At 45.7% G+C, this 12419-nt stretch overlaps 1 protein-coding gene across 7 annotated transcripts in view; it reads right to left on the reverse strand.

The window, feature by feature from the left end:
• Window positions 1-12418, reverse strand: part of ERI3 (ERI1 exoribonuclease family member 3) — a 122613-nt gene extending 110195 nt beyond the window's left edge. For 5 of the 7 annotated variants that reach the window (XM_074334604.2, XM_019751159.3, XM_019751156.3 and 2 more), the window contains exons 1-2: window positions 12035-12396; window positions 9982-10057 (exon numbers count right to left, since the gene is read on the reverse strand). In XM_074334604.2, the coding sequence (XP_074190705.1) occupies window positions 9982-10057; window positions 12035-12169 (211 nt within the window). In that variant the 5' untranslated portion in view covers window positions 12170-12396. The other 2 variants (XM_019751163.3, XM_074334605.2) reach the window with 2 other exon arrangements.
• Window position 12419: the final 1 nt, after the last annotated feature.

Genomic DNA, 12419 nt, shown 5'->3' on the forward strand with positions numbered 1-12419 from the left:
CCTGCAAAGCACAGCTGGCGACAGCCTTAGGCGTCGTCCCCATTTGCTGCCTTCAGACTCACTCTCCACAAGAGGCCTTGAAGGACTGCAGGACTTTTTTAAATAGGGAAGAAAAAGAGAAAACCCAGATGTGGCAGTAATGGGAGCATTGCTAAAGGTCTAGTAAAGTTTTCAGAGTGAACATGTGCAAAAAAAATCCAAATGACTTTTCAAGTTTTCCCTTTAAATTTGCAGAATGTCTGCTCCTTGGAGGGCTAAATAAAAAATCAAAGCCTCAGTTCTACTCACAAATAACTTAAGCTTCCTTAAAAACACACTCACATACACAGAACAAAGCAGAAATTTTGTTTTCCCCCCTTTTATACCAATACTCAAAGTCCTTCAAGTTTACTTCAAATAAGAAATCTCACTGCTCAATACAGAAATGGCCAGTTTATGCTTCTGAAGCCCCATTCCTAAAGAGCCAAAAGCTTGCCTCTGAAAGGCTGCAAAATCGGCACGTGCTCCCTCACGTAGGGTGGCAGGGGGGAGCAGTCTGTGAGGTCCAGAGCACACTCAAGGGCATTGAGGTCACTACTACTTGAGTGGACTCGGACAACACCAAGTGTCACTTCTGGCTGTCCCCTGACTCACTGAATGAGCGGCAATGACTTGCCTGCATAGGATGTACGCTCGTGTGGGTTCTCAGTTTCTCTATCCCTTTAGTGAGAGTCCATGTGGATGCAGTGGAACTAAGACTAAAAAGTATTTTAAATTCTTCATGGATCTTGCATCAGCACAGTGCTTGTTTTCAACATAGCTCCACAGCCTCTCCAAAAATGTGGCCCAAATTCCTCAGGTCTGGGTAGACAAAAACTGGCTTGAGTTTCACTAGGGTATCCCTTGGAAAGGCAAACAGGCCAGTAGGCCCTTGAAAGCCGGAATCCAAAATAAGTCCTCCTATCACCCACTCCCAAACAGCAATAACGGCCTTGCTGAGATGGGAGACCCCACTGCTCAGAGTACGTCTTCTAGTGTGGATCCAAAGTCCCTCAGGGCCCTCGGACGCTTCTCTAATCCCTCAGTCAGGCGATGCATGAGGACTTCTGAAAGGCTTATTTAATACTCTCCCATGTGTACATGTAGTACATAAAGTGTATATATAGTCAACCGGACCCCATCTTCCGAATGGCAATTAACAGGCAATTAAGCGTCGTGATTAAGGAGGGCTTCCAGGTTTGAATCCTGGCTTGACCACTTATTTGCCAGGCACCATGGGCAAGCTCTGTTACTCCATTCCTCACCTATAAAATGACAATAATAGTAGCTCCTAATCCTTTAGCGCGAATGAAATCAGAGGACACACGTGAAGCACTAAGATCAGTGTCTGGCACATAAGGGCTCAATAAATATTATCTTACCATTATTATTACTACTACCGGCCTATTGGGCTATGCCCACCTGGTCAAACCTGGATCCCCATGGGCCTATAAATCCAATTAATGCATAAGACAACCTCAAAGAGTAACGCCAATGTCTCCTGCATCCCTAGAATGGTCTAGACCTCTCATGTAGCATACTATACATGCCCCATCCCCTCCCAAGGACAACATATTGATGACCAGAGGTACTCTTACCTACAAGCCTTGCTTTCTCACCTGATTTCACCCAGATCAAAAAACTTCTCTTGGAGGAAGTCTTGAGAGCAGACATTAGGAGACCAGGCCCCCACTTGTCAGCAGTCACTGGGTTCTGTACTTCCCTCACTTCCAAATACTAAGTTCAACTCAAGACAAGAAAAAGAGGGCACCTCTTCCTCTTCCCTTCCTAAAAAAATTCTCTAAAGCCATTAGTTGTGGCAGAGGAAGGTAGGTGTCAACACCATTTGGGGGGGGGGGCGGGGGTGCAGAAAGGCCTTGGGGTTAGTATCAGAGCCTAAGTAGGTGAGAAGGGCATCCGTACAGAGGCAGGAAGGTGTGATGTAGTGTGTCAGAGCCCATGTCGGTTGTGGAGGGCATCCACGGGGGAGGGGTAGAGGAATGTGATGTGGGGAGTCATTGGCAGGGTAAAAACAGCACCCAAGAAGGGGAAAGGGCAGTGGCAACAATGGGAGATTAGTTACATACAGAGGGATTAATCAAAGAAGGGTAATGATATTAACGGATTATCATGCACTGAATAAAAAGGAACCCATGAGTCCATAAAGATATTAATTAATTAATTAATTAAAGTTTGATAAGGGATATTCACATAGTTTGAAAGTGTTTCCCCAAAGAACGCTTCTTACTGCAGGGAGTAAGTTTACATTGGGGAGGTCTGGCAGACAATGCCTTCATCAAGTGAGCAAAATGAACATCATCAACAATGGAATAAATCAAAACCATGCACCATACGATAGGATGCAATGAGAAGAACAAAACATAATTTCTGTGATATTCTTGTCAAAGATGCATAAGCTAAATCTAATCATGAGAAAATATCAGACAAACCCTAATTGAGGGACAGTCTACACAACAACCAGCCTGTCATCTTCAAAAGTATCAAGGTCATGAAGATCAAGGTACAGTTATTAAGGTAAGTCTAGAGGAGGTTAAAGAAATTTGACAACTAAATGGAATGCATGATTCTGAACTGGATCATTTTGCTACAAAGAACATCACTGGGACAACTGGCAAAACTTGAATGGGGTTTGAGGATTAGATGAAGGTAACGTATCAATGTTAATTTCCTGGTTTTGACAGTTGCATTGTGGTTTTGACAGTAGGTAGGAAAATGTGGTTGCATGTAGGAAGTACATGCAAAGTATTCAGGGTGAAGAGGCATTAGGTTGGCAACTTAACTCTCGAATCGTTCAGGAAAAAATTCTTTCTACCGTACTTCCAACTTTTATGTCAATTTGGTCTATTTCAAACTTTTTAAAAGTTATTTTTTTAATACATAAAGAAACCAAAAAGGCAGTATATGAGGGTGCGATCTCCTCATACTGCCCACAGAGGGAGGCTGCATGCTCTCCTCTCGCAAGAAGGCCAGCAAAAGCCAGCCCTCAAAGCATGGAGTCTGTATCCTAAGAGACCCCACTCAATGTCTCCTTACTGGGCACTCCTGCCACCACTAGAGCCTTCTCAGGAAACATCCCTGCCCTCCCTACAGTGGCACTCCACCTGCCCTTGTTCCCTCTGGCTTCTTGGGGATTTCTCTTTTCTATGGTTGTCTTTAGACTTTTGCCACAAGTTTGCAGAATATAAGTAAGTCTAGAACTTGTAGCGTCAGCTGGGACTTGAAGTGTCTAGTTGGGGGGCAAAACCCCAAAGGAATGAACATCACAGATATGATGCTGTGTATTTCTGTACACGATCTCCCATCGGAGACCAAGATGATAAGCATCTACTCTCAGATACCCTTTTCCTCCTCCTAGCAAATTCATGGTAGTAAGTAGCTTATGGCAAGGAGGAAAATGGGTGATTCTCTCCTCGAAATGAAGTGACCAACCCCCCAGTGGGGCAGGGGAGGGGTAAACAGGGACTGTCACTGGGCCAGCCCGATCTGGAGAAACAGGCCTGCGCCACAGCCCCTGGAGGATGGGCTCTGTGCAGAGTATTTACACAACAGACACCAATGGCTCCTCTGCAGCCATTACTGTCGGGCAGGTAAATAACGCATGTGCCAAAACACACATTTAATGAGGGAAATAATATGCCTTTATAAAAAGCCTCAATCTGTATTTACCTGAGAGACTAGAGAAGCACCAAATCACCAGATTAGTGGAACCACAGAGGAGTCATTCTGGTGTCTTGGGTAAATAGACATTTTATAGCCTTCCATTACTGGAGGGGGGGGCGAGGGTGAAGGGAGGGGGCCATCCTTTAATATCCACATACACAGGTCTGGGGAGCCTGGGGGATGGAAAAGAAGAGAAGCCCATCATGAAATATGGGGTCTACTCCCACCCCATCTCCCCAACCACATAACTTGGAATCTCAGGGTGGGGGTGGGGTATGGGTTTGTAACATCCGTGGGTTCAAGCCATTCCATTAAAAGCCAGCCTGGGAAGCAGGGGATATCAGAGAAACTCCCAGGCCCCAGAGGCAGGTTCTGAGTCCGGCTGACTGACAGCACCTGAGTCAGCCGCAGCGGCCCCAGTTCCCACTCCTGGGGCAAGTCTCTGGCCCAATCTGACCTGTGGTGCAAGTGCCCGAGCACCGGAGTCACAGAGGCAGCAACAAATACAACAACACCTGTCTGGAGCACACTGGCTCACAAGCTCTACCTCAGGCAGCTGAAAATAGCCTGGGGAAATGTAAATAAAACACATGCCACCAATAGGCATAACCTTCAATCTAACGAATGCACCCTTACTGCCAGTGCACTTTCTATGCAAATCAGACTATCTGAGGAGAAAGAAAACCTGAGGTGCCACAGTCCAGCCAGCCAGTGACAATGAGCCCCAGAAAGAGAAAGGACTGTGTAAGGTTCACAGAGCAAGTCGGAGTCAGACTAGAACCCAGGACTCCCAGCTCCCAGTTCAGGGCCTCAGGACGCTGCCCCAACACACGGAGCAGGCCTCACCTCCCGTCCAGGCTTCTGTGCATCTCACAGCGGAGGCCAGGGCCTGAGAGCAAGGTCTAGTCTGCTGAAGGGTAGGGGTCGAGACAACAAAGTTTGACAGGCCCTGGAACCTCTACGCAACTTCCTGACGGCCCCCAAGTGGAATGGAAGCAGGAACTCTAACTCCGGGTCCTCACCTCAACAATACATTCTCCTCTCTACAACGTGTCACTCCCTTGGCCTGTAGCTACAGCTGCTTCTGCTGCAAGGCAGGGCTAGGGAAAGCTCACCAACATCAGAAGCAGCCGCTAGTCTCAAACTATCAGCAGAGCTAAGGTCACCAGACATTCAGGAACACCAAATTCTGGCGGCAACATCTCAGGCCGCAGGAGCTCACTGTCCCCCTGCCTGTCTCAGCAGGTCAAGGCAGCACACAAAAAGAAGTGACAGTGACTTGCCCGCACTTTGCTATCCCATCAGCCACACCCAGCAGCTTGGGCAAACTCCATCGTGGGGCCAAAGCTGGGAAACATCTCTTTGCAAAGTCCTGCAAATCTGTTTGACTGCATCGTATGCGAGATCGGGCAAAGGCTTGTTTTCTAACACACCATGAGTAGGATAAGAATGGAGGGAGGGCAGGATATGGTATTCTCATCCCTTTAAGCACCTCCCATACTCTTAGATAGCATCTGACCCCAGAGGAGAGGCACCCAGAACCTCCTAAAGCCCGTTTCCGAGATGGAGAACTGGTATAGAAACAAGGAGTCAAGTAGCTGGTTATTAAAATGCTGGTTTTAGCCAACCCTAGGTTCAAATCCTGACTCCACCACATATTCTTTGTCATAATAGCTGTAATACGTATTTCTTAGGGGTTCAATTCAATCACACAGTGTATATAAACTGCTTTGCACAATAATAATGCTCAGTAAAAGGAAGCTATCGCTGTGAATACATGATAAAGAGGAACCGGAAACACCATTTTCCAAAAATCTACTATAAGCCAGGCGCTACAGTGATGTACATATTTCATCTCATTTAATCCTCCCAACTATCAAGCAAAATGAGTAACAGTATTCCCATTTTACATACGACAAAACTAAGGCTCAGAGGCACCGGCTCTCTGGGGCCCTGTTCTCCTCTCCCATGTTTGAGGGACCACATTTCCCTACTGGACTGATACCCCCACGAGCCATAAGGCTAACAATGCATATCAACTTCAGTTTTTCTTTTGAGGTAAGGTGTGACCTTAAAAGTAACTCAACCACAAGCAATAACTAAGTTTGTTCAAATCATCCAAATTTGTTTTCATGATAATTTGTATTTTAGAGAAAAACAAATTGCAGTCCTGGGTACAAAAAGCAGAAACAGGAAGGGGTACCTTGGATTAAAACAACTGCAGCACAAGGAACTCAAAGCCTCTCCTCAAACAATTCCAGAGGAGCAAATCCTCCCATCTCACAGCGGCGAGACTGGCAGGAGGCGGGGTGACAACCAGCTCTTGCTCAGCTCCCCAAAACGTGGTGTTTCCTTTTACAAATCTGTGCCTTGGCAAATGCCCCTCCTTCTCTTTTGGAATTTTCACCAAATTATTGCTCCTCCTTCAAAATCCAGCTCAAATCTGCCCCTTCTGGGAGCTTTCTCTGATACCCCATCATAAAGTTAATTGCTTACGTGGGACCCAGTAACATAGTTTATCCCGATTTCCTAACTTGTATCTCACATATTTTAAGATTTTAGTTATCTGTTTCTCCTCTTACCAGTAATTTTCAGGGAGAAGGTGAGAAGAATGAAAGATAGCAGGTATAGCTATGTGTAAGTGCACATGTGTTTAAAAATCATATTTGACATAATTTCTCTGACTTGTTTTTTGTCAGATCCTTTAGTGCATTTTAAAATTTCAAGTAGCATTAAAGAAAACCGTAAGATTAGTTTTTTCAGTTTTTGTTTTGTTTTGTTTTTTAAATCTAAACAGTGTCTGAGCTTAAAAATCTAAGAAACACTGAGCTAGACATAGATCCGTAAGAGCAAGGACCATGTTTTATTCATGTCTATATTCCCAGCTCCCAGCACAGGGCCAGTCACAAAGTATGAGCCAATGTTTGCTGAATGAATATGCCCAAAGCCATGATGTCAACTGCTCTGGAATCTGAACATGCTGGAGCAGAGCAGGACCTGAGCACCAAGCAAAGCTTCTTTTCTTTTCTTTCCGTTTTTCTTTTCTTCCTCCGTCTCTCTGTCTCTCTTTTCTTTCTTTCTCTTTCCTTCTTCCTAGCCCACTGCATTGGGTCCTCCCAGTTAGAGAGAAAAAGAGAGAGAAACACTGCCTTGGTGCCAGAATACTATTAAAAGGATTAATTTAGGGACCAGTGTTTGGACTGTCACATCCAATCACTACCCAGAGATCTACAGCTTCCCAAATCAAGCTCATGCAAAGAGGAATCAATTGCAAGGACACAGAGGGTCTGAACAGGCATACTAATGGCCTCCTGAGGTGCCAGCGGCCAGCTCTGACACTCCCATAAATTATCCGCCTTTTGATTTTACCTGTAGCTGTGGGGCACAAGGCACAATTTTGAGCATATCAAAGCAATCTCTCGTAACCCAAGGCTCCCCCAAGAATGTCCCCAAAGGAGGACGGGCTAAAAACAATGACCCAAAGGGAACCTGCTTCCCAACAGGCCTGTTCCTAGCAGCCATCAATTAAAACCCAACAGGACCAAGTGGATAAAGTGGGGCCCAAATCAAGCCTAGCAGATCTGGACAAGGCATGCATCAGACTGCAGTTCTGCAGTGACTACACATCTCTCACTCAAAGGAAGAGAAATCACAGCAATAAACTAGCACAATTTCATCTGGAGGCAGATCTGCACTAACTCTGACAATACCTTACAACATGACCTCAGGCGCACACTTACCCTTCCTGGGCCTCAGTTTCCTCAATGGGTAGCAGGGACAACAACGCTGACCATCTGACCCACTTCTCAGAGTGGTGGTGAAAAGTAATAAAAAGACATTTGAGAGGCACTTTAAAGATGTGGGCCACAAGGGTGGCAACACTAATAAATGACCCCAACAGACTGGGAGAAATGATTGGTCACACTTTAGTCAATTTCTTTCGGGTAGCTGCTAACTCAGTTCACTTTACTGATGGTGTTGGAGCTAAGGTCCACCCTGAAGAAAGTTCTGGGGTTCTGAGTGGGACTCCTGCTATCTGCAAACTGTCCATGGTGAAGAGCCGTGCCTTGCTTTAGTTGTAACTCCTTCCTGTCTGCTGACTGACTCCAACAGGGACTATGTTTCTATCAGATGGCCATAGTCACAGTGGTGAGGACCCAAAACCTGCTAAGCCAGATGCCAACTCACCCAATTGCTGGCTTTTTGAAAAAGTATTAATTGTGTAAAATACTATCAGTAACAAAAGTTAAAGACGCTGTGCTAAGAGCTTTACATCCATTATCTCATTAAATCCTTTAACCAACCCTATTAAGTTCCATTATCTCCATTTTATAGATAGAAAAGCTAAACTCAGAGAGGTAAGTCACTTGCCCAAAGTCACATAACACTGTCATCAGAAACCCACAGGCTTCCCTCTGGCAATGCAAGTACACTGGGGCTTGTAGAAGGAAGACAATTTATGGGACACTCCACTTTATTTGGTCCCTGTGCCTGACATATATTAGTACCATCATACCTGAAAAAGATACATTCCCCAAACCAAAAAAAGGTCATCGGTTTGCCATACGCAAGGAAAGGAAAGACTGAGCAGAACATACACAGAACAAGGACAATTCCTGGAAAGCTTAGGAAAATTGGTCCTCCTCTGTGTGTATAGTTCAAGAAGTTCAAAGCAACTGACATTAAACTATGAGCCTGAAGACCAAGAGCCCTGCCAGAGCTCTATTTATCCCCTACTTCTTTAAATAGAAACGAGTTCCCAGAGCATTTTCATTCACTTCACACCAACGTTTCTTCCTACATCTTTTCTAGTCTGTGAAACAGGAGCTGCCAACAAATTCTTTGGTAGACAACTCTTAAGCTCCAGTAGAAGGCCTGGAAATTAGTAAAGAGAACCAGTATATACATATATGCAAAGATTCAGTTATCCTCAATTTTTAAGTGTGGAAATACTGCCTCAAAAGGGAAAATAAAAAATGCTATCCATGTAACTGCCACAGACTCCTTATTGGTCTCTCTACCTCCAGTATTGTCTCCTTCAATCCAGTCTTAACACTGAAAGCGGAGCAACCTTTATCTAAAACACAAATTATCACTCCACTGCTTAAAACCTTTTAATGGCTTCTTACTGCTCTTATGATAGTCTGATCCAGGGGTGGGGAAACTATGGTCCATGGGCCAAATCCAGCTGCCACCTGTTTTCATAAAGCTGACTGGAACACAGCTGTGCTCATTCATTTTTGTATTATGGCTGCTTTCATGCTGTAATAGCAGAGTTGAGTAGAGTTGAATAGTTGTGACAGAGAACCGCCAAGCCTAAATATTTACTGGTCCTTTACAGAAAACGTTTGCTGACCTAGTCTAACTTTTTTCCCACCACCTAACCCTAAGAACTTATAAGGCCCTGGCCTCTGCTTACCTTTCCTGCTTCATTTCCCATATTTTCCTAACCACAGAGTACTGTTTCAACCACACTGTACTTCAGTTTCTCAAATTCAACAAAGCCCTGACCTTCACATTTGGTCCCTCATGTTCTCATCTAATTCTCGATGAGGAGGTTACTTCCTCTGAGAAGCCTTCCTTGAGCCCCCCCGTCTGGGTAAGGGATCCTTCTGCGTACTCCCACAGCACCTATACTTACCTTATTATAGCACTCTCAGAGTGTATTGTAATTGCTTCTTTACTGTCTTCCCAAGAATTTGTAAGGTCTTTGGAGTCGGGGACAGTAGCTATCTTATTCACCACAATTCCAGGACCTAGTCAAGTGCCTAGCCCTTAGTTATTCAACAAAGAGCCTCTGAGATTCTGGCTATCAATCATCAGAGTCCACCTTTCTAGCCAGCCCCGAACCTTGTAAAATGGAGATCGGCTGGGATTAACCATCCATCCAAAGGTGACCCACAACCCAAATTAAACCAAGATCCCAAAAGCCTTGGTCAAATGTATTATCAAAAGCCAAATAATGTGTTCCTTCCTACTATCTAAAGATGTGTATTTCTCAGGATCAAGAACTATTCCAGCTCTATTCCACCTTTCGGAACCTAAAGCAGGTGTTCAGGCAAACCCACAAAGAAAACATGACAGAACTTGAAAGTCTAGGTATCCTACCTCCAACTCTGACTCTTTATAGACTGGGTAAGTTTCAGTAGTCTTTGAGCACATGCCATCTTATCAGAAAAATCTACAGAAAAATACAATCTGCACCAGGCCCCACCCCACACCCTCCAAGCCCGAATACTCATAAGGAAGAAGCCAAACTTGACCATGCAACAGGATTCTCACCTCTCCTTACTTCAAAGACACCAAGGCTGGTAGCTGGGGATGCTGAAGGTTCTGTGAGAGCTGGAAAGCCCCAATGCTGTGGATAAATACACATCTCTGCAACAAGTCTATTTCAGTACAAAGGATCAAACCCCCAGGGGGCTGCTGTTTGAAACAATTTAAGGACCACACTATACTTCAAACTCCTAAACTCAAACTACTTTGGGATAACAGCTATCTATGTGGAAGGACAGTGACCATACAGAGATTTCAGAAGCTACTAGTACTGCATATTTTTGGAATGATGCATTTCATGTTCTCTAGTAGCATACTTTTCTTCCTAAGGAAACTTATCTCCTAGAAACACTAAACATTCACAACATCTAAGCTTGGACTGAGAAAGATGGCCATGAAGTGGTGGCTTTCTGGATAATTCAGGAATCCTAGTCTAGTCAGAGGGGACACTGACAAGGCTCACAACATTCAGAACTCAGGAACTGAGGCCGGGATTGGAGGAGGGGTTGGTTGCCACAAACCTGTAAGCCATATTGCAAACGGCCACAGAGACTAAGAAACACTTGTAGGATACTTCCAGGTCTGTCTCAAGTTCTAAGAAAGTCAAGGTAACCAAGTGCCAAGTCAAATCATCAATGAACACCTATTAATCACCTAATTCAGATGCTCCAAAAGACTAGAAGATGCAGAGGTGCCCTTCTAAGCTTTGCACAAAGAAACACCTAGGTTTGGAACCAATCTATTCCTGTCTACCACTCTACACATTCAAAACTTTATTCTACTCAGATCCTGTGGGAGAATGCCACTCACCACCTTACCCTACCCAAAAGAAAACACTTTTCAAAATGTAAGGGAATAAAAGCACTTTTATTTGGAAATTTCAAGTTGGAAGGAGAGCTCTCAGCCAATCTCTATGACCTAGCTAGCTGATTATTTACAGTATCTTAGGGCAGGAATTGTTAATGAGCTTTTAATTTGGAGTGCTTAAGTTGCCAAAGTGCTATGAGCTCCAGTGAAGCACCACAGAATCCATAAAAGAAACCTTATCAATCACTTCCCGGCAACTCCCTTCCCCCACCCCCCATCTCTTTGATGAAAGGCAGCCAAGTGGGTTTCTAACCAAGATCACACACACATTAGTGGAGTCACACTCCAACTCCCTGTTTATAAATTGACTTTTAAATGGTAGGGGATTCAGGTATAATATACTTAAGCTGCAGGCATGAACCCACTAAAACAAGGCATGCTGTGTATGATAAAGTCAGAATAAAGCAGAATTTGATGAAGCCAATTTCTGGTAGAAACTCTACAATCAAAAATCATTCAGCCAATCACAACCTACTATAGTACAAATAGTGTACAGTCTTTAGCCAATGGGATTCGTATTTTTTTGCCCTTCAGCCAGGAGACTGATAACATGTCTGACAAGAGCTAATGTCCTGGAAGTAGCCAGAGACCTATAGTAGACACAACGATAGGCACTATCAGTTTGGAAAATCCAGCCCTAAGGACAGAATCCAAACCCCCAATGAGGGGCCACAGTCAGCATCTTCCAAGTCAACAAGAAGCAGTTATATTTTACAAGAACTCGCCGTCAAGCCCTAATCCAACTGCATGGAAAGAAAGCACCTGTTGCTGCGCCATTTGCAGGAAAAGCAACCAGAATACTAGCCCGGTTAGGCCCCTTATTCACTCCTTCCATCATCACTACTACCACCGCTACTAACCTTGTGTGTATGTGTGGGTGTTGGGGAGAGGGAAAGAGGATGTTCTATCCTTCTATCTCCTTGCTGGATTTCGATATATTCTCTCTGGTCAAACCTCTCTTCCTCTTCCCTGGTAATCCCATGTAATAAATCAGTACCCTTAAGCACTTCACCCAGCCTGTCTTGCAAAGCCCTGCCTGTTCCCTCTCTGCCTGAACGTTATTCAGTAGATCATGCATCCAGGGTGAGCACATGGGCTAGCACCCCAGGCTGCACAAACTGTGCGCGCCGCGACCCTCACCCCGCATGCATCAACCAGGGCCCTATTTGGGGGCCTTCTCCGCATCACCCACCCCGGGGTGTTGCCCCCAACTCGGGCCCATCCAAGTCCAGGGGAGAGTAAGGGGAGGGGCAGGGGGCCAGGAGACCAGCCCTCCTTCCCAGGGCCGCCCCCGCCCCCCATCAGCAGCGGGAGAGGCTGTCGCCATGGCAACGCCCCCTCCTTGGGGCCAGCGCGGCAGGCTCCCTCCAGGTGCAGGCCCCGACGTCTCCCTCGGCCTCAGCAGGCGCTCAGGGCAGTTTACGGCGGCGGGCGCGGCCCGCGCCGACTGCGGTGCTGGCCAGGCAGAGGCAGGGCCAGCTCCGCCCGCTCCCCACCGCCCGTTCCCGGCCGCCTCAACAGCGGCAGCCAGCACCACGAGTCCACAACACACCGACTCACCTCCGCGCACTCTGACC

Source organism: Rhinolophus sinicus, chromosome 14 (genome assembly GCF_057876585.1).
Source record: "Rhinolophus sinicus isolate RSI-liver-muscle chromosome 14, RSI-T2T, whole genome shotgun sequence".
In the NCBI taxonomy this organism is placed as follows: Eukaryota; Metazoa; Chordata; class Mammalia; order Chiroptera; family Rhinolophidae; genus Rhinolophus; species Rhinolophus sinicus.